The sequence below is a fragment of the Mesocricetus auratus genome, unplaced genomic scaffold (genome assembly GCF_017639785.1).
Source record: "Mesocricetus auratus isolate SY011 unplaced genomic scaffold, BCM_Maur_2.0 Super-Scaffold_100676, whole genome shotgun sequence".
NCBI classification, from domain to species: Eukaryota; Metazoa; Chordata; class Mammalia; order Rodentia; family Cricetidae; genus Mesocricetus; species Mesocricetus auratus.
The window spans coordinates 86,237,946-86,261,900 of NW_024429266.1; the positions used below are offsets into that span (position 1 = coordinate 86,237,946).

Here is a 23,955-nt window from a genome sequence, read left to right on the forward strand (position 1 = left end):
CACCAGCTGAGATTTTCTTAAAGATGTAAATAACTAATAAATACTAAAGCACCATAGGCAGTAATTATTTAACTGGAAGAAGCTAGAATATAAAGATTCATTTTGAGCTCAAGAAGTTGTGGGGCCAGTCATAGATTCTTGTTAGAACACGGATCTGACAAATGGTTTAAAGAATGTATCCAAAACACACAAGTGTATTTTTAATTTACCCTTCTGATAGCTTGGAATCTGTTTACAAGTAATGCTGGTTTTCTTTAACAGATTGCTTGGAATGGGAAAATGGTGTTTTTCATCTTCCATAAGGCCTGGGAGAGTGTATTGGAATATAATTATCAAGACACTTATGCAAGGGCTTTACCTAGTGACGATGCTTTGAATTATGTTGAAGAGACATTTACGCCTTTTTCTCTGTGTTTTCTGGTGAGAGGGAGGGGTGCAAAGCCGCGCTTTCTCCCCTGTGTCTCCCCTTTGCAAATGGCTGAAGGCGGTTCTGGGCAGTCTCTAGCAAGGCGCAGAGCCTGGCTAAGCGGCCCACATGCTGATGTAGAACAAGTGCTCAGGAGAGTGGTCTTGACATTTTGCTGGTGTTGAAGTCCTGCCCTGTCTGCTTCTGCTTTAAAAGGAGAAAATTGCCGAAGCCCCATTGTTCTTTGGCAGCTATAGGGGTAATTTGGTGAATGCTGACTTTTTATTCTCAGAGACACAGTCAAGTGCCCAGAATTTCCTCCCTATCGAAGTGAATGTGGGGAAAGCCTGACTGCAGTATTCTCGAGCCCTCTGGAGTAGGTGAACATTAATGTTCATTTGCTGTAAGCCTCCCTGTGTGGCTCAGGAGCAACACCTTTGTTCCCTCTGACTCCACCGGGAATGAGAGACAGTGATACCAGGGCTTGTTCTGAGAAGCCTGAGCAGAGTGGGATGGGTGTGAGCAGTGAGCATCCCAGAGTGGGATGGGTGTGAGCAGTGAACATCCCAGAGTGGGATGGGTGTGGGCAGTGAGCATCCCAGAGTGGGATGGGTGTGAGCAGTGAGCGTCCCAGAGTGGGATGGGTGTGGGCAGTGAGCATCCCAGAGTGGGATGGGTGTGGGCAGTGAGCATCCCAGAGTGGGATGGGTGTGGGCAGTGAGCATCCCACAGTGGGATGGGTGTGGGCAGTGAGCATCCCACAGTGGGATGGGTGTGAGCATCTGTCTGGTGCGTTTTCAGGGGTGCGGGAGCAGGATAGAGGCAGCACCCTTCACTCATACGCTGTGGCTTGGGGTCCTTTAATAATAGATTTTATGTTGCTTGTATTATAAAGCACAAAGATTTATCGTTTTGCCAACGGTTACTGTTTATCTTGGGACATTAAGTCGTTTTATGTGTTTGTCTGAAGGTCTTTGCTTGCAGCAAATGCTGCGTGCTCTTTCAATGAGCACCCTGCGATTGGTGAGCAGTCCTTCATTCATCTGTAGCAGACAGAGGATTTAGTAAGTTTGCACGGTGACAGTTAGAGTGGGCTGATGTGCCTCATTTCCACACTCTCTCTGCTCTGTGCTACCGGGACACCTGTGATGAGTGTTACAAATGCCTGGGCTTACATGTGGTTCATGTTCTGGCAGCTTTTGAGCCTTTTATGGCAGGCCTGCTTTTCATGTATTTAATCCTCACAGCAACTCTGTAGGTAGATGTGTTATTATCCCTGTTTACAGAGGAGGGGGCCAAGGCACAGAACAATTAGCTACTTGCCCAGGTCCCCCACTTCATAAATTGCACCTTTAGATACTGCCTGACTTGGAGCTGCAGACACTCAGCGCTAATGACTCACACACAGCAAGTGCTACAGAAATATCAGACACAATGAAAGCTCCGAAGCCACTTGTTGAGAAGGTAAGCTTTTTTTTTTAATGTCAACTTCACATAACTCTTATTTAGATTCAAGTCAATTGGGTAGATCTAAATTTAAATCCATTTAAGCATATAAGTTATGTTATTATTCCAAAAGATGGTACAACGCTAGCTGCATGTAGAAACCAGGAAATATGCCCCTCAACCTGGTTTATGGATGTGTTCTTTCTGTGTCTGGCCTGGACTTCTCCACAACTCAGAAGCACTGAGCCTGGCTTTTTAACAGCTCTCCTGTCAGCACTGGTGCATGCAATGATTCCATCTCCTCCCAGCCTGTGGCACAGCTAATCAGAATAAAAAAGAGGCAATTCTTTCCTTCTCGCCTGCCCTGAGATCAGAACCATAGCCTTTGAAATAAGGCTTCAGCATGTCTTAAAAACTTGTCTTAGATACCTGGTGGTTGTTGGTCCCAGTCTGTCCTCTAGTAACAGGTTTTGGACCTGGATATTTGCTCTCCATGTGTCTTTTGTTGCAGAGCATGAACAGTGATGGAGACCTTGCCCTAGTTTAGGGACCCTGTCTTCCCCATCGTTTAACTTTGGTTGTGCTGGACATCATACTCATCATCATTGTTGGTGTTGTCCCCCACCTCCCCATCCTCCCAGTAGTACAGGGATTGGATCCAGGGTCCAGCGTATCTTCAGGCCAGCTGTACTTTCTATTTTTATTATTAAAAAAAAAAGCTACTGAGTTTTCAAGATGGTTTTACTCCGTAAGAGGGCTCACCCGGAACTCCTGTCAGGCCTGGTGATCTTAGCTTCCCTAGTGCTGGGATTACTGCCATGACCACCACCTGCTTGCCCAGCTCTGGGTTTTTATTATTATTACTGGAATTGCTTTTTATATCTGTTTGTTTGCTTGCTTATCTGTCTGTCTGCCTGTCTGTCTGTCTTGTGTGTGTGGGCCTGTGAGCATGTGCATGCCATGGTGTGTGTATGGTCGTGACTTGTGGGAGTTGGTCCACATGGGTCCAGAAGATGATCAAACTCAGGTTGTCCCCCATAGCTGGTGGCAAATGCCTTTCTTTACCCGCTGAGCCATTCTTTTTTTTTTAATATTTATTTATTTATTTATTATGTATATAGTTTTCTGCCTGCATGCCAGTGGAGGGCACCAGATCTCATTCAAGGTGGTTGTGAACCACCATGTGGTTGCTGGGAATTGAACTCAGAACCTCTAGAAGAACAGTCAGTACTCTTAACCGCTGAGCCATCTCTCCAGGCCCCTGCTGAGCCATTCTTAAAGGGGCCAGCAAAACTACTTCAAAACTAAATTTGGTGACAGTAGTAGGATAGGTTTTAAAGACCCCGGTGTACAGTCTCTGAGCTTCATGTAGCCTGGGCCTCCTTCGGTCCCTTGTCAGGTTAGTATACCAGAATCCAGACATCGCCATCCCTGCCACTGTCTCCATGCAGAAGAATGACTATAGCCACTATCTGTACTTTGTCTACGGATGCCATGTGGCAACTCCAAGTGAGGAGTTGCCTGTCTTCATTCAGTTTCGAGAGTCTCTTGAACAGCTGTTAAATTTTTGCACCTTATGTGAAATTTGCCTAAGTAGTTCTGTTCAGACCACGTCTTAGACTGCAAGATCTCCTCAGAGGTCAGTCAGCATCTCGGTGATGATTCACCGTTGAGGAAAACCTAAATTCATCTCGGTACCTCTTTCTCCCCACTGTGGAGAACTGTGCACAAGGACCACTCAGAATTGGAAACTTCCACAGAGTCTGCCTAGTTTTTATTCTTTTTTTTTTCTTTTTGGTTTCTCAAGACAGGGTTTCTCTGTGTAGCCCTGGCTATATTCGAACTCGCTCTATAGACCAGGCTGGCCTCAAACTCACAGAGACCCGCCTGCTTCTGCCTCCCAAGTGCTGGGATTAAAGGCGTGCGCCACTAACACCCAGCCTTACTTTTTATTCTTAAAGGAAATAGAAGTCATTAGCAGATAATAATCTCTTTTCATTTACAGTCGACCTTACATAGAATTTGAGATTGAGAATGGCAACTAGAATTGGATTTTATTTAAATCTCATTAGAATTAAAATTAAAGACTGGGTTGTACGGCAGACAGGCTACGCAGGACTTTAGGGGAAGAAATGATTTACTTGGAGTCAATATATCAAACTTCCACATTGACCACAAAGAGGACTGGGTGGAGGGTGTTTCCTTTTATATGGTCTGTTGCAAAACAGAATCACCTTGTGAGCATTTCGCAGCAGCTATGATGGGAGAAATGAAAATGTGTCAGGCCAACAGGAGGTCTTTGTGGGAGGGGTTACTGTAGTTCTTGAGTGAGGCTGGAGACACGGGTACTCAGGGTATGTTCAGCTTTTTCCTTTCAGACAGCCTTGCGGTAGCTCAGGCTACCCTAGAGCTCCTGTGTACTCCAGACTGATCTCAAATGTGTGCAGATAGGGGGAGGATGGGCAAACTGAGGCAGATGGGGTCTCTCTGACTCAGCAGGAGGCCCAGCTGCTCATGCCTCCCAAGTGCTGGGATTTAGAACATCAAGCCTGGCTTTCCTAAATAGTTACATATCATGATATCATAAATTATGTAGCATATCCAACATATATTTTGTACGTACACGTGTGCACGTGGATGCCAGAGGTCAACAATGGACATTGCTCTTCAGGAGCTGCCTTTTAAAAATATGTATTTATTTATCTGTACTATTTTGGGGGTGGGGTGGGTGCCGTTTGTGGGGGTGATGGCGGAGCCTCCTTCTCCGGGCTGGAGTTAGAGACAGTTGTGCTGCACCGTGGCTGTGGGAATAGAGCTCAGGTGCTCGGAGCCAGTGAGCCGTCTCTACAGTCCTATGCCTTGTTTTCTGAGCCGGAGACTCTCACCTGGACCTCAGGTTTACCGAGGAGGCTAGGCCGCCTGCCAGCGAGGCCTAAAGATCTGCCTGCCTCCGCTTTCCAACCACTGGGGTTAGGAGTGTCTACTACTTACTATGCCCTCCTTCCCCCCACTTTTCCCTCTCCGTTTTTTGAGGCAGGGTTTCTCTGTGTAGCCTTGGCCATCCCGGAACTCTCTCTGTAGACCAGGCTGGCATCGAACTCAGAGATCCGCCTGCATCTGCCTCCCAAGCACAGGGGCTAAAGGCATATGTGGCCACACCATACTCTCCTTTTGTCCTGTAATGAACAGGAAGTACACATAAAATTCACTTCTGCTTATGGAGGTGTGATGTTGTCTTGAGAGAAATACTCATAGGATTGTTTGAATTCTGAGCTAAAATGGCTGTTTCATGGGACATCATTTTTATGTGACGATACCAATGGAAGACAAAACCTAGCTCTCGTAGATGTATTTGGCTGACTTGAAAATGAAGCACACCTGTTACATGAATGTCTGCTTGTCAGTCATTTGCTAGGGTGCTTATCAAACCATCACATACAATAATGTATACTAACTGTATATCTGTTATATTTCAGTGAGGGGAAATATTTATCTCATAAGTTAGAAATTGAATGTATTTGCACAAATATCAAGCAATATTACTTTTTCTTTGGGGGACTGTTGTCTATGGCTGGCATTTAGCCCTGGCTGGCGTAGTACTCACTTTGTAGCTTAAGCTGGCCTCAGACTCAGTTTCCTGAGTGCTGCAATTACCGATGTGTGTCATCTCACCTTGCAAAGTAATACTTCACATTAATTTGAAAAATATACTGAGCCGGACGTTGGTGGCACACGCCTTTAATCCCAGCAATCGGGAGGCAGAGGCAGGTGGATCTCTGTGAGTTCGAAGCCAGCCTGGTCTACAGAGTGAGTTCCAGGACAGTCTCTAAAGCAATACAGAGAAACCCTGTCTCGAGAAAAAAAAAAAAAAAAAAAAAGAAAGAAAAAAAAGAAAAATATACTGATATATTTTTATCAGTTTTAGTCTCTAACATGGTAAGTTTGTGACAGTTGTAACTCACATAAACAGAATGTCTTTGCAGTGTCAATAATTTTTAGGGCTGTAAATTTAAATGTAAGGTCAAAAAGTTTGAGAGCCATTCATCGCTCTTGAAAAATGATGAAACAATAGACTCTGTGTTACTTACATTAGATATTAAGATAACTGTAAGAATGGTAATAATTTAAGATAAGGGAGTCTGTGCTGGCCAACTTTTGTAAGTTTGACACAAACTGGGTCACCTGGGAAGAGTGATTTAGGAATCGGCTCTGCCAAATTGGCCTGTGGCCATGCCACTGGGTCATGTCTTGATTACTGATTGGTGTGGGAGGACCAGTCCTACCATTCCTGGGCAGGTGGTCCCGGGTGGCGTAAGCAGTGTAGCTGAGCAAGCCAGTTCTCTTCCGTGGGGTCTGCTTCAGCTCTTACCTCTAGGCTCCTGCCTTGAGTGCCCAGCTTCTCCTGGGATGGACTAGATTGTGAGGTAAGTAAACCCCTTCCTCCCCAGCTCACCTTTTGGTCGTGGTGCTTATCACAGCAGCAGAAAACAAACGAAGATCAGTTCTTAGTAAGCGGACCGAAAAATAGATCAACAAAACAAAATAAAATAGCTAAGGCAGGCATGATGTCACCTGTAATTCCAGCGCTTGGGTAGTGTTTTGGGGGTGGGGCAAGGGTTGCAAGTTTGAGGTGGGCCTGGTTATGCAGAAAGACCTATTTTTTAAAAAGGAGCTGGAACAAACTTGCATAGACAATTCAGTTTGGTTTCCGGTGTAAGTGGCATGGCCATAGGATGGGGTGGCATTGCCAAGGCCATTGGTGGTCATAGGGAAGACAGAGCATTTCTCCTTTCTCGCTTTCCTTGATATTTTGGGTTTTGCTGTTCCTTGTAGCAAGTACCTTTTGCAGTGTTTCTCTTTACCTGGCATTTCCATCTTGGTGCTTAGAATCACAATGTGGCAAATGGGCTGGGAGATACACAGACTCTCAGGCCAGCACGTTGCCTCTGGGGAAATATGCTGTGCCTCGGAACCCTTCTCAGGCAGTGCCACTCCCTGATGGATGAGTCTGTGGGGGCCGTCCTCATGCAGACCGCCACGTGCTCTTTGGTTGTCTCCTGGGTGTAGCGCACCCTCGACTGCAGCCCAGAGAACCATTAGTGGACAGCAGTGGGAAGTGGTGATCTGAGATCACACGGTTCCTTCTTTGTAAGGTGACTGGGAAAGCTCTAGAAAGAAGACCTTCCTTCTTTGTTAAGTATTTGATTGTGTTGGCATTTCAACAGAAGTCAATTACTTTTGTGACTAGACAATTAAAATGAACACTGGCTTGTCTTATTCAAAACCAGATGAAGTTTAGGTTAAAAAAAAATAGTATTTTGCTCTAAAAATTTTAGCATGATGAAGTTACTTAGTGCTTAATTCTGTTCTTTTTTTTTTTTTTTTTTTTTTGGTTTTTTACGAGACAGGGTCTCTCTGTATTGTTTTGGAGGCTGTCGGTCTAGTCTGGCCTCGAACTCACAGAGATCCTCCTGCCTCTGCCTCCCGAGTCTGGGATTAAAGGCGTGCGCCACCACCGCCCGACAATGCTGTTCTTTCTTAGCCCTGTCAGTAGAATGGGGTCTTTAGGGAAATACAGTGAGAGAGAGAGAGAGAGGAGGTCATGTCATAGCTTATGGAATGAAGTCCGTCCTCTAGAATTTCCCTCCCCCTTCCTTGTGGCCTCCTGCATCTAAGCAGAGATTATAGTACAGGTTTAGCCTCAGTCCCTAGAATGCTTTAAAAACTTTTTAAAATCTTTAAAATGTAATGCCGGGTGGTGGCGGCGGCGCACATCTTTAATCCCAGCACTCGGGAGGCAGAGGCAGGCGGATCTCTGTGAGTTCGAGACCAAGCCTGGTCTACAGAGCAAGTTCCAGGACAGGCTCCAAAACAATACAGAGAAATCCTGTCTCAAAAACAAAACAAAACAAAACAAAACAAAGCAAAAAATCTCATGTAATATATTTTGATAATATTCTTTCCCAACTCCTCCCAGATCCTCACCACCTTCCTACCCACCCAATTTCATGTGCTCTCTCTCTCTCTCTCTCTCTCTCTCTCTCTCTCTCTCTCTCTCTCTCTCTCTCTCTCTCTCTCTCTCTCTCTCTCTCACTCTCTCTCTCTCTCTCAAGTAAACAGGAAAAACAACAACAACAAAATCCTCAAAAATCAGAACAAACTTTAAAAAATCAATGAAACAAAGAAACAAAATGTCCACCAAAAGAGACCCAAAATTAAACAGCCAAATAAAACAACAAAAAGCCTTGCCAGGCAGTGATGGTGCATGCCTTCAATCCCAGGCAGGCAGGCAGGCAGGTCTCTATGAGTTAGAGGCCAGCCTGGTCTACAGAGGTGATTCCTGAACAGCCAGGGATATACAGAGAAGCCCTGTCTCAAACAAGCAGACAAAAACCCAGGAGTCTGTTTTATGCTGGCCGGCTACTCTGGGGCATGGGGTGTGCTCTGGATTGTGGTTGATGAACCCAGCGACACTCCACTGAAGAAAAAGGATTGCAGATTTTCCCTTCTCCTAGTAGGCATCAATTGGCTAAGGGTGGGACCCTATGTCTCCTTCCCTTGCCCTTGCTGGGGTTTCGTCTGGTTTGAACTTCTGCGGGTCTTGTGTGCGCCGTCACAGCCTCTGAGAGTTCATACGTGCATCCGTCCTATTGTGTGTGGAAGATGCAGTTTCCGTGTGGTGATCCACCACCTATTGCTTCCAGGGCTGGGTATCTCCTGGAGGGAAGGCCGACGAGCCCACTGCCTGAAGTACTTACTGATGGATTGTTCATCTGTATCTCGGTGCAGGCACAGCCTGTTCTGTCCTGATGTTCTGTGTGCCCTGGGCTGTCTGGGTTCCCCTGCATGATGCATCTGTCACCTGACCTGGAGAGGGGAGTGTTGCCATGCTTGCTTTGGAACCTCCAGTTCCTCTAATGAAAGGGGAGGGGCCGAGACGAGGGCTTTCCTTCGCTGTTTCCTCTTTGGCAGTTTCTTTTGACACTTGTCACCAGACCAGGTCTGTATCCTTCTCATGCCACTGCCACAGTGACTTTCTCCAAACACTGCTTGCTGTTTCCTCGTATTTACTAAATCCACAGACATTAAACCCAAACTCCTCCCTTCTTTCCTTGGGCGTTTTTTTTTTAATTCCTGGATTTACTTGCTCAGGCCGGTGTTGAGGTTTCTTCCCGGTGGTGGTGTTTGTTGGTTTTTTTTTTTGTTGTTGTTGTTGTTACAGGGTGTATGTCACCCAGGTTAGCCTTGAACTCCCTAGGTAGCCAAGGATGACTTTGAACTTGCAGTCCCCTGCTTCTGCCTCCCAAGCAATGGGAGTCTAGGCAGGCACCCACCGCCACTCGCTGTTTCTGAAGTGCAGGAGACCAGCCCCAGGGTTCCACGCATAGTAGGGCAAGAATCCTTTCTTTGGGCTGCATCCTCAGCTTCCCCAATCACTTTCTGTTAATTTTTGTTAATATCTGTTAAAGTGTCACCACAGAAAACATTTGATTAGAAATGTGTAGAAGTCTCTAGACTATTTCTCTTCTTTGTCCCATTCTTTCTTTCTTTTTTTTTTGTAATCTAAAAAGCTACAAAAACCACACTCTTTACTTGTGTAAGCACTCTAAAATGTTTTGTCTCAAGATCCAATTACTAAAACCGCGACTTACTCACCCCTAACATATAGAATGATGGCTCCCAATGAAGGATGGCCTCCCAAAAAACATTAAATATGCCTAGATAAGTTTTATTTGGCACAACTGGGTACTGCTCTCATCCAGGGGTAAAGGTTACAGTTTGCTGCTATCCATAACACAGACCCAATGACAAAGACTAACCTATTCCCAAATGTCAGCCAAGGCACCAAGAAGAAACCTGATATAGAATTAGCAGCTCTGTGTGTGTATGTGTGTTTTTACACGCACACGCCTGCCTGCTTATACCTGCCTGTCTGTGATATATAGTATCTACATGCATCTGTACAGTTTACTTGCTTGGGATTCTTCTTTTAGTTTTAATTTTTTAAACACACACACGCACACACACGCACACACACACACACACACACGCACGCACGCGCGCACATACACGTACGCACACACGCACGCCAGCTGCAAGGCAGTTGTGGACTTGATCCCCATTCTGTGTTTGTTTTTTTTTACTTTCTCTGCACTGCACGTGGCTTCTACATATTCCATTCTTACAGTTCTGGTCTGCTTTTCTTTTCCTTTGTTTCCGAGGAGGGTATTAGTTACTCATCTGTTGCTCTGATGAAATACCACAACCAAGACAACTTGCAGAAGAAGGGGTTTATTTGGGCTGTGGCTCCAGAGGGTTGAGAATCCACATCAGGGAGGCAAGGCAGCAGGGGCAGGAAGCTGAGAGCTCTTCAGTTGCAAACAGGAAGTAGGGAGAGGGAACTGGAAGTGGGAAGGAGCCATCGTCTGAAACCCTGCCCCTAGAGCTGAGTTCCCAACAAGACTGTCTGCACAACCTTCCCAAACAGCCCACTGAGAACCGAGTGCTCAGATGCCCACCCAAGCCTGTGGGGGGCATTTCCTTCTCAAGCCTTCCAGAGAGGTCTGGAACGTATTTCGAAGCTCTGGCCTTAAGAGCACTAGGATTACAAGTGTGAGCACTGTTCCTGGTTCAAACAAACAAATTTTCGGTGTCCTCTTGCTGCAGTGACACAGTAACACTCAAGCACAAAAGGAAACCTTAGCAAATGGTCACTTAAAATTTTAAGTTGTTTTAATATTATTTATTTTGAGACAGAATCTCACTGTGTACCCTGGCTGGCCTAGAACTTACAGAAAGGTGTCTCCTTTGGTTTTCCTGAGTGCTGGGATAAAAGGTGTGCACCCTCATGCCCACTCAGAATACTGTTACTTGATCAGTGTTTTCAAAGTTTAGTTGTATTTTATTTTGCTTTTAATTTATTTTTTTTCTTGACTTGTACTTTAGTAATATGTGAGAAAGACAATCTTTTTTGTTTTTGTTTTTTAGGCAGGGTTTCTGTGAAGCCCTAGTTGTCCTAGAACCCACTCTGTAGAACAGGCTGGCATCACAGAGATATGCCTGCCTCTGCCTCCTGTGTACTGGGATTAAAGATTTGTGCCACCCCCGCCTGAGGTGGTTTTGTTTCCTGTTTGTGTATGTAATGTTTGGGTTTGCATGTTTGGGTGTTTGGCTTAGAGTAAAATTTAAAAAAATTGTTTTTACGTTATGTGCATTTGTGTTTTGCCTACATACATGTCTATGTGAGGGTGTCAGATCTTGGAGTTGTAGATACTTGTAAGCTGCCATGTAGGTGCTGGGAGTTGAATAAGGTCCTCTGGAAGAGCAGTCAGTGCTTTTAACCTCGGAGTCATCGCTCCAGCCACTGAGAGTAAAAATTTTAAGCCAGTGGAGAAGAATAATTTTGAAAGAATTTGCCGTAATTGTTCTACCTCGAATAGCCTTAGTTTTTCTCAGAGCTACCTTTAAGTAGATTCTCAGCCAGGTGTGGTGGTGCACACCTTTCATCTCAGCACTGAAGAAGCAGAGGCGGGTCCAGCTCTGTGAGTTCTAGTCCAGCCAGTACTACATAGTGATGACCTTTCTCAAAGAAAAAATATCCAATTTCTGAAGTCACAGTCGGGCTACATTAGGGGTGAACGGTGCCAGACCTCACGGTTCACAAATGTGTAGATCTTTACTTTGCCCCGGGTTCCACAGAAGTTATTTAACACTGAAGTAGCCTTTAGGACAGCAAAGGTAAGTTAGTTACATCCTTATGTAAATGTGCATTATTTCCAAGTCTATGCAGTCACTGCTTGCCTATTATTTTATGTGCTGGGCTGTCCGGGGATGACCAGAGAGCTCTTGTGTGTGATTACCTCGGTGCTTTTATAGGTCGAAACTCTCGCTTTTAGTCTGAGGGTTTCACTGAGTTCTTTTTTATTGAAGGATTAGGAAGAGTGTAGGAAGTGTCTGTTGAAATGATTTGCTGTCTAGTAACATAGCTGGAGCTATGTAAGTGCTTGTAAATGCAGCTTTATTGTGAAGGTTCCCCGAGACCAGGACTGAAAAGCTGGTCCGGAGACTCTCAATATGTCCCTCACCTACCCTTTAGTGTCTGGGTATCCGGAACTTGTGTCTGCAATCACTGTGAATGTAACGCCTGTCGTGTGGTCTTTTCTTTTAAACAGGGGGAAGTGCAGCGTTGCCCTGCTGAATGAGACAGAATCGGTGCTGTCCTACCTTGACAAAGAGGTAAATCACAGTCGTTTTCACTTTGCGATTTCTCCCCATTACTTCATGTGAAGCCCATACTGTGGACTTGTATTTCCTTTTGTGCTTCAGTGTTGCTGTGACATTCCAACAAGAGGACACCGACTGGAGTGCTTTTGGGCAATTGCATTGTCCTAGCTGAAGGCAGAGTTAGCAAAAGTGATAGCTCTGTCACTTGCCAGCGAGAGGCTTCCTGAAGTTACATGCAACTCAGGGTGCCGATGAGGATGTGCCTCTCTGATTCTCATTCCTTCCCTCTGTGGTCTGTTTTTGAATAAGCGCCTCACACTCTGGTGGCTCTGCAGAGTTCGTAAGAACAGGCAGCCAGGCCACTGTGCTTATTAACTCTAGGGCACTGGAGACTGTTTGTTTGTTTGTATGTAAAAATGTAGGTGATGGGAGGGGCGGACACAGATGCTACTGTATGTATATGGAGGTCAGAGGACAACTCGGGGCAGTCATGTCTCTCCTTCTACCCTTTTATGTGGGCTTGGGGGATCAAACTCAGATGGGTAGTCTTGGGCTGTAGGCTCCTTTACTCCCTGAGCCTTCTTGCAGGCTCTATTGAGCTTTTGAAGGCACCAGTGTGTAGGTTGGTGGTAATTGTGTGTTTATTTATTCTGTGTCTATACACATGACTATGCATTGCAATTTAAAAGAGAATGACAGATTTAGAATAATAATTACATGAGATTTGTATAGTGGTATTAACAAACACATGTAAGGGGGCTGGAGAGTTGGCTCAGTGGTTAAGAGCACTTGATGCTCTTGCAAAGGATCTGGATTTAATTCTCAGCACCCGCATGGTAGCTCACACTCACCTGTAACTCCAGTGTCAGGGGATCTGGTGCCCTCTCCTGGCCTCTGCGGGCTCCATGTGTGTATGTGATACACAGGCATACATGCCGGCAAACACTAATACACATAAAAGAAAAACAAATAAATCTTAAAAAACAAAAAACTACATTCAAGTTCCACTCTTGTATATTTAGTCATTATGTTGGGTTTTTGTTTGTTTCTTTATTGTTCCCTGGCTGTCTTGGAACTCAAAGAGATCCACCCGCCTCTGTCTCCTGAGTGCTGGGACTAAAAACGTGCACGTGCAACCATGCTCCAGCTGCATTTTGTTTCTGAAACAGGTTTTTTCTGTATAGCTCAGACTAGCCTGAAAAAAAATCCTCCTGCCTTAGTCTCCCTGCTAGCCCTCCCAGCAAGCCCCTCAGAACTCAGTTTAGAGTAGTTAATGGCTTTCTCTTATATTAAGACAAATTGCAAAATTTTATATTCTTCCTAAAGTTATTTGTTTTGGTCTTATGTAATTTTGTGCTATTGCACGTGATGACAGTATTGCCATGTTCTCCTTGAAGATTTATTAATTTGTTCACTAAGATGAAATTTCATCGTAAGATGAAAATTCGTTAAAGTTACAATTTTCATTTTTGTGATATTGATTTGATTGCTTTATAGAAAGTGGAAGGAATCCAGCTTACTTGGGTAGTTGATGGGGGAAGTCCTGTGTATATGTCAATAAAGCACTGTTGGCCAATAGGGAAGCAAGATAGGTGGGACTAGGAGTCGAGGAGTATGCTGGGAAGGAGAAACACAGGGAGTCAAGATGTAACCTCCATAGGGGTAAGAAGCCCTGAAACTTTTCTCCGGTAAGAGAAATACTTAGATTGGCAGTTATGGGGTAAATACTTAAGTCAGAGAAAGCCAGTAAGAAACAAGCAAGGTCAACATCTTCATAATTAATACAGCGTCTTGTGTGTGATTTGGGGACTACAACATGGCAGAGCCCAAGTGACTCGTGGCGAAAAAACAAATGGGCAGAAAAAGAAAAAGGCTTTTCTCTACAGGTGGTCTTTGTCATTCTTGTTTTCCAGGATGCCTTCTTCTACTCATTGGTGTATGACCCTTCAGTGAAGACATTATTAGCTGACAAAGGTGAAATCAGAGTGGGCCCAAAGTATCAGGCTGACATTCCAGATATGCTACCGGAAGGTGCGTGCTTCGGCTTTAAGTTCAGGGAAGCTGCTGTCTTAAAACATGAAGGTTTTTGTCCTCAGGGACGAAGAGTGTAAAGGGAGAGTCTAACAGTTCGAGCCTTCTAATTTTAGAAGCATAGTAAGCATCAGAGAATAATATACACACTTGTTTACTCTTTTATGACTTCACATTTGTTTGTTTGCATGGATGTGGGGTGTGTGTGTGTGTGCGCGCACTCCACACATGTATGTATGTTTGTGAGTGTGGGGTACAGTAGGCCAGGGGTCAAAATTGGGTAGGGGTCTGTCTCTTTATCTTTTGGGTCATGCCCTTTAACTAAGCTGGAACCTGCTCATTTCACTGGAGTGGCTGGCCGGCAAGCTCCAGGGATGGCCCCATGCCCCCCCGCGCGCTGCATTGCATGCGTGCTCTACTGTGCCCAGCACCTCACGCGCTGCATTGCATGCGTGCTCTGCTGTGCCCAGCGCCTGTCTTTATATGGGTGCTTGTTGGCATGGCTAGCACTTTGCCCACTGACCATCTCTAAGGCTCTATGACTGTTTTTTAGCTTTACACTGTTAGTGAGTGCAGTGATGGGTGTGGTAGCACATGCCTTTAAGAGGCAGGCTGATGTGTGTTAATGTGAGGATAGCCTGGTCTACAAGTGAGTTCCAGGCCAGCCTAGCCAAGGCTGCATAGACCCTGTCTTAAAAACCAACAAAAACAAAAAAAGTTAAAAAAAGAAAACCTCGTTAGTGTTGTTGAGTTTTGATTTAATGTGTGATCCATATTCATTCATATTCTCCCTCTAATCCTCTGTATCCCCATACCCCACCCCACCTTGGAGGATCAGGCTTTGTTGTTGTTTGTTTTTGTTGGTTGTGGGATTTTTTTGTTTGTTTGTGTTTGCTTTTCGAGACAGGGTTTCTCTGTGTAATATAGCTCTGACTGTTCTACAACTCACTCTGTAGACCAGGCTGGCCTCAAACTCACAGAGATCTGCCTGCCTCTGCCACCAGAGTGCTGGGGTTAAAGGTGTGCTCCGCCACTGCCCGGAAAGAACCTTCTTTCTGATTAATATCTGTTAGGGGAAAGGACCTTAAGCATTAACAACAGATGTCTAAAGTCATGAACATGAGTGTGGTGTGGGTGTGTATGCTTGTAAACCCAGCCCTTGGGAGGCTCAAGAAAGAGGGTTGTGGGTTCCATCGTGAACTGCATGGCAAGACTATGTCTTGGAAAATAAATCAACAGTCACAAGTCTGAAACAAACCGAGGTGTTGCCACCACATGGCAGTGTAGGCAGTGAAGTACCTGGCTGCAGGACCAGTGGATAGTAGAATGCAGAGTATTTGAGAACGAGTATTTAGGACTCTGCAGTTCCAGCCCGCTGAGCCAGTTGACGGTCTCCAGTGGCTGCAGTCTGACCAGTGCCAGATCATAATCTGCGTGGGAATGGGAGGCGGACCTGAAGTAATACCCTGGGTAGGTGGCAGCAGCAGCTTGCCAGAATCTGCTAACAGGCTTGCTTTCTTTGTGAACATGTCCTGACGGACATGGTTGAGGTGTTTTAGGATTCACTTAAGACTCACCATCCCTTAGCAAATACTTCAGATCTGGAATGATGAGTATGTACCTTGAAAATGAAGGTAAAGATTTGATTTTAAATATTTCATTAAATTCAAATAGACTACCTCGTGTGACTTTCCCATGGAAAAATATAAAGTCATGTAGGAAATTTAGAATTATTACTTAAATGTATTATAGCACTAGCATTTGAAGAAAGAAGTCTGTTCTATAGATGATATTTTAAACTGTTAAATGGTTAAACTAAGGTGAACCGCTGATGCCCAGATTTTGGTAAAATGTAGGTAATAGGTCCTAATTATAGTCTTGGGAAATAGTTCCACCTGTCTGACCAGGCCTTTTCTTTCTCCTTAAAAAAAGAGTATGTGGGCTGGGCAGTGGTGGTACACTCCATTAGTCCCAGCAGAGGCAGGAGGTTCTCTGTGAGTTCAAGGCCAGTCTGATCTACAGAATGAGTTCCAGAACAGCCAAGGCTACACAGAGAAACCCCATCTTGGAAAACCAAAAAGGAAGGAGGGAAGGAAGGAAGGAAAGAAGGAAAGAAGGAAGGATGGATGAATAAATATATGCGGTTGTGTCTTTGGCATTGTGATTAGTGGATGTTTTACCATCAGCAGTGGACTGTGAATTTCAGAGGTGGGGGCTTCTCTTTTGAGGGCTAAATAATTAATCTGTGCATATTATGCATTGTAGAAACAAGATCAGCTCACCTGTCATGAAACAGGAACCTGTGAGCAGACAGTGTAGAACGGTGTCCTTCCCATGGGCTTCCCGAAGTGCTGGGAGAGCGCCTCCATCCAGCGCAGGCCTCCAGGAGGCTGTTTTTGTAGCCCCCGGAATCTGTTGCACTGCTCCGCTATCTATGGAAGAGCCACACCGGCAGCTTTTCTTGGCAAAAGGGAAAACACTCCTGCACCTTGGATTCGGTTTTTAATTCCACTGAAACTCTGTGCCAGAATTTCCATCTCATTGGCCTCCAGGGGTGGGGGTTTAAGGAGGTAAAGATCAACAGACCTTTGTGCTCCGTGCAGATGACAGTGGAGCCTTCGTTTTGGCAGTGTTTCAGTTATAGCCCTTCCTGTTTGCTCCGTTGAATGCAGGGAGGGCAATTCCCTGGGTTTTGAAAGTTCTAGCCATTTCCCCATAAACCCTGTGGTCGTCTTCTCTCTCCTTCTCTTCTGATGATGCTCAACAGAGGAACTAACTGCACCCCCAGTTCAACCATGTTGTTTGCAGTGGCTAATTTTGTAGATGTAGATCTCTCAGCACTGTGTTAGGAATCTCATGCTGGGAACAGAAAAAAGCTGAACCCTGGTGCCAGCTTGGCACCCTAGTCTCCAGGAAAGAGACTTCATATTTTGTTTTGGCTTGTTATTTTGAGCAGGATCTCACTATGTAGATCTAGCTGGCTTGGAGATTATGTTGAGCAGGCTGGCCTGGAGATCCACTTGCCCCTGCCTGCCCATTGCTGGATTAACGGTGTGTGCCACCATGCCCAGCTTCACACAGTTTTTTAACTTATTTGACTTCCTTGCAGGAGAGGCTGGAGCAGAGGCAGTGATGGGCAGAGCCACACCTAGACCACACCTTGGTCAAGGTGTGAAGGCGGGGACAATAATGAGTTCACTAGACCCAAGATAAATGATAAATGGGTGTTTTATTGGGGAACAATTTACACAAATAATAGTAAAAGAACCACTGTGGCCTTCCTGTTCCAGAAGATGCAGCCTCTGCCCTCCAGATCCCACCCGTGGTTCCATCCACAACTGAAACCACGCCCAAAGGGGTGTGGCCACTGGCAAGGTTAGGTGCTTAGTTGTGCTTAGCTGTGGCCCTCTACTTAACAGCATCTCTGGTCAGGACCACAAAGGTGGACTTGGAGGGGCGCTGGATCTCTGCCCTTCCTCCTTCATGGTCACATTGAATAGTCTTCCTTTAAAGTTGAGTATAAGCAGATATACATTGCAGACATATAGAAAAGTAATTCTCAGCAACAGGACAAGTTTGTTCCCTAGGAGACATTAGGCAATGCATGAGCGTTGTTGTCATATTGGGGAAGAAAGTAGGTAGGTGATAGTCTGTAGGCACACCTTAGATAAAGCCCCCTAATGCTGCCAAACATGGGACAATGCGCAGAATGTATTCAACCCCAAGTGTCAAATGCCTAACTTGAGAAAACCTGGCATAATGGCTTCTTGGGATGTTGTAAGTGTTCAGTTAGTGTCAGTTATTATTTATATGATAATAGTACTTAAATTTCAAATTATTAATTTTTACTTTAGTATATTTCTTGATTTTTTTTGAAATAAGGTCTCATACTCCTAAAATTAAGTTCTCCTAAATTTATCCTGTGTGAGAATTGTACAAAAATGCTATCAGAAAGACTTAACACTTCACTGTTTATTTATTCAAATCATCTTTCCTTTGGAAGTTCTAATAATTATATAAATATACTGCGAATGTTATATTTCTTATTTTTATTGTCACAATGAATGTGAATTTTTTCTTATATTATAGTTTTTTTGGAATTTCACTGAGCTTTTTATATTCATATTTATGATGCTATTCCAGTAACTTATTATTCCTTTGATTCATATCCCAGTATATCATCCAGAGGTTTCTGAGCAATATTCAACAAAAATGGTGATAAATGGCATCCTTGGGCGTTTCTGATTTAAATATAACATACAAAATTGCCAGGCAGTGGCAGCTAGTACAACTAAGATGAATTTTATTTAGGAAGCAGATATTTCCAATTGTCAAGGAAAGGGCTTCTAGGATGTATGGCACAGCCTTGGTCCTTCCATCTGGGAGTGCCACTGGGTGCTTATGAGGCATATACCGAAGAAATGGTTGTTTAAGCACATTTCTAGATCTACGTTTCTCCAACTTTATGTGAAAAAAGGAAGTGGGGAGCTATACAGTCTTGTAATTAGTTTTCTTTTGTTGGGGTGGCGTCTCATTATGCTGTCCTGGCTGGCCCGGAACTTGTGTCCCTTTTCCTGTGTCTATTGCCAAGTGGGATTATAGGCATGCATGAGCATACCTGGCAGGAGGTCTCAGGAGATGTCAGATGATGCTAATGGTGATGCTGATGTTGATGCTGATGCTGGTGCTGATGTTGATGCTGGTGCTGATGCTGATGGTGATGGTGATGCTGGTGCTGATGCTGATGCTGGTGCTGATGTTGATGGTGATGCTGGTGCTGGTGCTGATGCTGACACTGATGGTGATGGTGATGCTGGTGCTGATGCTGATGGGTGCTGCAGTATTGGTTTGCTGGTTTCACCATCTCTGCACACCTGCCGTCAAAGGATGCCCCCAGATGTGACCACTGTTTACCTGACATTTGAGCGCTTCTGATGCAGTGGCCATGGTCATCAGTCATATGCCGCAGTGTGTATAACAGCACACCTTTCCTTTGTTTTTTGCACAGGAGACTCAGATGAGAGGGAGCAATCAAAATTGGAAGTTAAAGTTTGGGATCCCAATAGTCCACTTACAGATCGACAGATTGACCAGTTTTTAGTTGTAGCCCGGTAAGTATGCCGTTATCCAGTCAATTCTTTTTATGAAACAACTTACACTTGTGTATAGTTCCTTTTTTTAAAAATGTTATTTTATTTTATATGTATGTGTATTTACCTGAATTTATGTATATGTACTATATGTGTGCCTGTTGCTTTTGGAGAACAGACGAGGGTACTGGATCTCCTGGAACTGGAGTTACAGACAGTTGTGAGCTACCACATTGGTGCTGAGAACCAAGCCCAGCCCAGGTCCTCTGTGAGAGTGGCAATCTCTAAAGCCCCTATTTCTTTCCTTCCTTCCTTCCTTCCTTCCTTCCTTCCTTCCTTCCTTCCTTCCTTCCTTCCTCTCTCCTTCCTCCTTTCCCCCCTCCCTTCCTCCCCATCCCTCCCTCCATACTTCCTTCCTTTTTATTTTTTTAAGACAGTCTCTCTGTGTAGTCCTGCTTGTTTTGAACTTAAAGAGATCCACCTGCCTTTGCTTTCTGAAGACTGGGATTAAGGATGTGTGCCATCGTGTCTGGTATATATCCCTTCTTCATGGGCCAGCCCCCCACCCTATTGGTTGAATTTTTCTAGACCTGTGAGAAAACCCACTGTCTAGTTGACATTGTCCACCAAGTGATGTGACTTACTGTCGTTAATTTGTTATGGGTGAAAGCGTTTCATTTTAATTAAGAAGTGGAAGCAAGGGCTGGGGTGGAGTACTTGCCCGCCTCGCCTGTGCAGCATCCCAGCTCTGATGCTCAGCGCCACTAGAAGAACAGAAGGGTAGGCTTAGCGTAGATGAATACCACGTACACGTTTTTCCAAAAGCAGAAGCACAAGAAAGGACGTGCACGCCCGAATCCCAGCTCGTCCATGGAAGAAATGCTCTCTGTCTTGGACATTGCTGAGCTCTAAACTGAGCTATTCGGGTGCCAGGACAAATGTGTTGTTCGGTCCAGGGGTTGCAGCCACACTTGCAATCCCAGTACCTAGGAGAGGTGAAGGCAGAGAGATCAGGAATTTGGAGCTAGCCTGGGATCATAGTGAATTTGAGGGTAACCTGGACTACCAGAGACTGTCTCAAAAAAAAAAAAAAGTCCACAATGAAGGTGAGAGGGAGAAGAGGGTAGAGGCCACGTGAGGCAGTGTAAGACGGAAGCTGCTGCTTGCACAGGGTTTCCCCGAAGGCTTCATCGCCTTGCTTTTCCACCTGGCTCTTCCCGTAAGCAATGAGTAGGGGCAGGATTTTATTCTTATTACTTCAGTTATAAAAGTAAATGAGGCTTGTGGGGAAAACTGCCTCAAAAGAGAAAGTGAATGAGATGAACATACCATTGTAATGGTAGATAAATTAGGAAAAGAGAAAGTGAATAAGATGAACATACCATTGTAATGGTAGATAAATTAGGGAAAGCCCTCAATGGACACCAGCAATCAACTGATGAACGAATGAGTTTTACTCCTACAGTGGGATAGTACTTTATATCCATTAAAATGAGAGAATTTGAATTTATGTAGCAAAGATAAATCCTCAAATATTGACTGAAGGCCCACAGAGTATGATTGTTTATGTGTTTATACTGTGTTCATTTATTCGAAAAGACCATATAGTGTGCAAACTGTTTTATTTCATTGATGGATATATTATGGTTTATAAGAGACTGCAACCAAATTTATAATGTTTACTTTTTTATATGAATCAGACATGACAAAATATTCAAATCAGTTTAACCCAAATAATGGGCAGAAGGATCTCTGCGATAGTCTCTTATTTTCTATTGAAACAGTCCTAGATTATCTTCAGACAGCCTTGTTTATAAGGACAGTCATCATGGAGGGACACACTCTGATAGTGGCCAGACAATTAAGGTTCAGAACCTGTCTTAGTTAGGCTTTTTATGGTGGAAAGACATCATGACCACAGCAACTCTTACAAGAAAAACATTTAATTGGGTTGGCTGACAGTTTCAGAGGTTCAGTCCATTATCATCATGGCAGGGAGCATGGCGGCATGCAGGCAGATGTGGTGCTGAGGCTGTGAGTTCTACATCTTTCAGGCAACAGAAAGTTGACTGAAACTGGATGGTACCCTGAGCATAGGAAACCTCAAAGCCCACCCCCACAGTGACACACTTCCTCCAACAATGCCACACCCACTCCAACAAAGTCATACCTTCTAATAGTGCCACTCCCTATGATGTTATGGGGGCCAATTACATTCAAACTATTACCACAGAGCCCCTACGTTTACAGCGGGATGATTGGATGGAGGCATTAGGCGTTCGTTGCTGGGGCAGCAGATGGCCAATGGAGCAGAGGCTAAGAAGTAGGAAGAAGCAATGAGCCATGGAGATGGCGCTGGCCATATGCTCAGGAAAGTCCCTGCGTGGTGGGTTGTGGGGGAGACCTGCAGTTTCCCAATTCATTTATATTGTTTTTTTTCCCCCTCAGACTACAGATTGCTGTCCACATTTATGAAACCTGAACGAGGGTGTCTTTTTATAAAAACTACTTTAAAATGTTTAATTAAGCAAACAAGCAAAAAAACCAAAATACCGAATCTAAATACAAATTAAAACCAATTCTTTTTAGTTTTAGTTTTTTATTTTATTTTATTTTTTAAACAGGGTCTCAGGTCTCATTCTCTGTAGTAAATCCTCATCTGTACCGATCCCCATCTCAGCTTCCTGGGTGCTGAGTACAGTTATTAGACATCATGGCCAGTGCCTATCCCAACCACATTATTACAGTTGTGTACACACACACACACACACACACACACACACACACACACACACACACACACACACACACCACCCTCTTATTTTGAAGTGCTGGGACTCATTTAAACTAGCCAAGCCCCGCACTTCTGAAGTGCTGTGGTTGGCATAGGTATGGGACAGTGGGCTGTGGTCTTGTCCACCTGGTGGGACTATCAACTGGTGCAGCTGCTTTGAAAACCTGTTTGCTGTTGTTTCCCACACATCCCATAAGGGTTACTGCTAACATCACACTCAGGAGCAAAGTATTCTGGGCACTGGAAGATGTGCTTGCAAATGACCTTAAAAAGCAGCATCTACAACCTGGTGTAGAGATGGGGTAAAGAAACATAAGAGATGCCATTGCAGAGAAAATGCATTAATATCTCCAGCTAACAACTTAGGTGACTTTCAAAGGATTAAGCAAGAGAGAAAGAATAAAAAACAGTGTGCATTCAGGTATGGGGCCTATAATAGATTTGTAATCCCGTGCTTAGGAAGCCAAGGCCAAGGATTTTGAGTTTGATAGCAGTCAGGGCTGCATAGTTCCAAGCCAACCTAGGCTAGAAAACAGCAGCAGCATGTTTACTGTGTGTGGTTTCATGTCAGCAAAACTATTCTGTGGTCTTAGCATCCTGGTGGTGCCAGTCAGGAGTGATGGTGCACACCTATAATCCCAGCACTTGGGAAGCCAAGGTGACGTCACAGGCTAGCCTCAGCTCCCTAGCAAGACTCTGCCATGGTGTGGTTTTTGTTTTTGTAGTTGTTAGCTTTTGTTGTTTGTTTTGTATTAAACAGGGTCTCACTATATAGCCCTGACTGGCCTGGAACTCGTAGAGATCCTCCTGCCTCTGCCTCCTGGATTGAAGATGTGGGTCGACACATTCAGCTATGGCTTTGTTTGTTTCTTAGAATCTAGGATGCTGGTTCCTTTTGGGACAGTGTGGGAAGGGTCAGCCACCTTCTGTTTCTTCGCTTGGGTGTTGGTTGGACCGTGGACATACTCACTTTGTGAGAACTAAGTATCTGTATAGTGTTGTAAGGTTTGCTTCTTCGTACATAGTAGATTTTAAGTAAAATGATATGAGGAAGTCTTCCCCAGCTATCCTGTCCAGCAAAGCAGGCTGTACATGGATCCTGTACCTCTTGAGGTTAAGGTTCCTTGTACAGAAAGGATCTAGATTATTATAAATGGAATCAGTGCTGTGGAAGTTGCTTTTTTTTAGTGGTATAGTAAAAACATATTATTTTGAGTCTCCACAGGAAGGGGTTTCTGTTGTAACATTCTGTGTGAAAAAATGTTACTGGATTTCACAATTGGTATTTAGAACTTGTTCCGCAGTGGTAGCCAAACTCTCAGCGAATTTCCTTCTCCTATATTTAAGCACATATGAATACCAAATGATGTGTCCCCTGGCATTTTAGAATGTCTTCCCTTTCCTTCTCTGTGACCACACAGGCTTGGTTTTTTTTTTTTTCTTGCTTGAATGCTAATTACCTACATATGCTGGAACACTTGTACCTGAGCTGCTCAGGGTCCTGGTTTGTGTTTCGTTTCTGATTTGGTGTCTACATATATGTGATGAGTTGTCGTGGGGATGGGTCCCAAGACTGAACATGGAATTCTTTTATATTTTGTATGTATCTTGCAGAACCTTAAAGTAATTTCATACAATATCTTTTAATGACTTACTATTTTTACTCTATTGTATTTTATGTGATTTGGTATTTTGCCTGTGTGTATGCCTGTGTGATGGTGTCAGATCCCCTGGAGGTGGAGTTACAGACAGTTGTGAGCTGCTGTGTGGGTGCTGGGAATTGAACCCAGGTCTTCTGTTCCAGTCAGTGCTCTTAACCATTGAGCCACCTTTCCAGCTCCCCCCTCCACACACAATATCTTTTTGTTGTTGTTGTTGTTGTTTTGTTTGAGATAGGATCTCACAGTGTAGCCTTGACTGGCTTGGGACTCACTTTGTAGACCAGGCTGGCTTCCAGTTCATAG

The 23,955-nt window shown here is 44.4% G+C and overlaps 1 protein-coding gene across 7 annotated transcripts in view; it reads left to right on the top strand.

Annotated features, from left to right (window-relative positions):
- The window catches only part of Mta3 (metastasis associated 1 family member 3), a 119,443-nt gene that overhangs the window by 30,876 nt on the left and 64,612 nt on the right, over window positions 1-23,955 (top strand). For all 7 annotated transcript variants that reach the window (XM_040737223.1, XM_040737217.1, XM_040737219.1 and 4 more), the window contains 3 exons: window positions 12,025-12,088; window positions 13,990-14,107; window positions 19,116-19,218. In XM_040737223.1, the coding sequence (XP_040593157.1) occupies window positions 12,025-12,088; window positions 13,990-14,107; window positions 19,116-19,218 (285 nt within the window). The remainder of the gene's footprint in view (window positions 1-12,024; window positions 12,089-13,989; window positions 14,108-19,115; window positions 19,219-23,955) is intronic.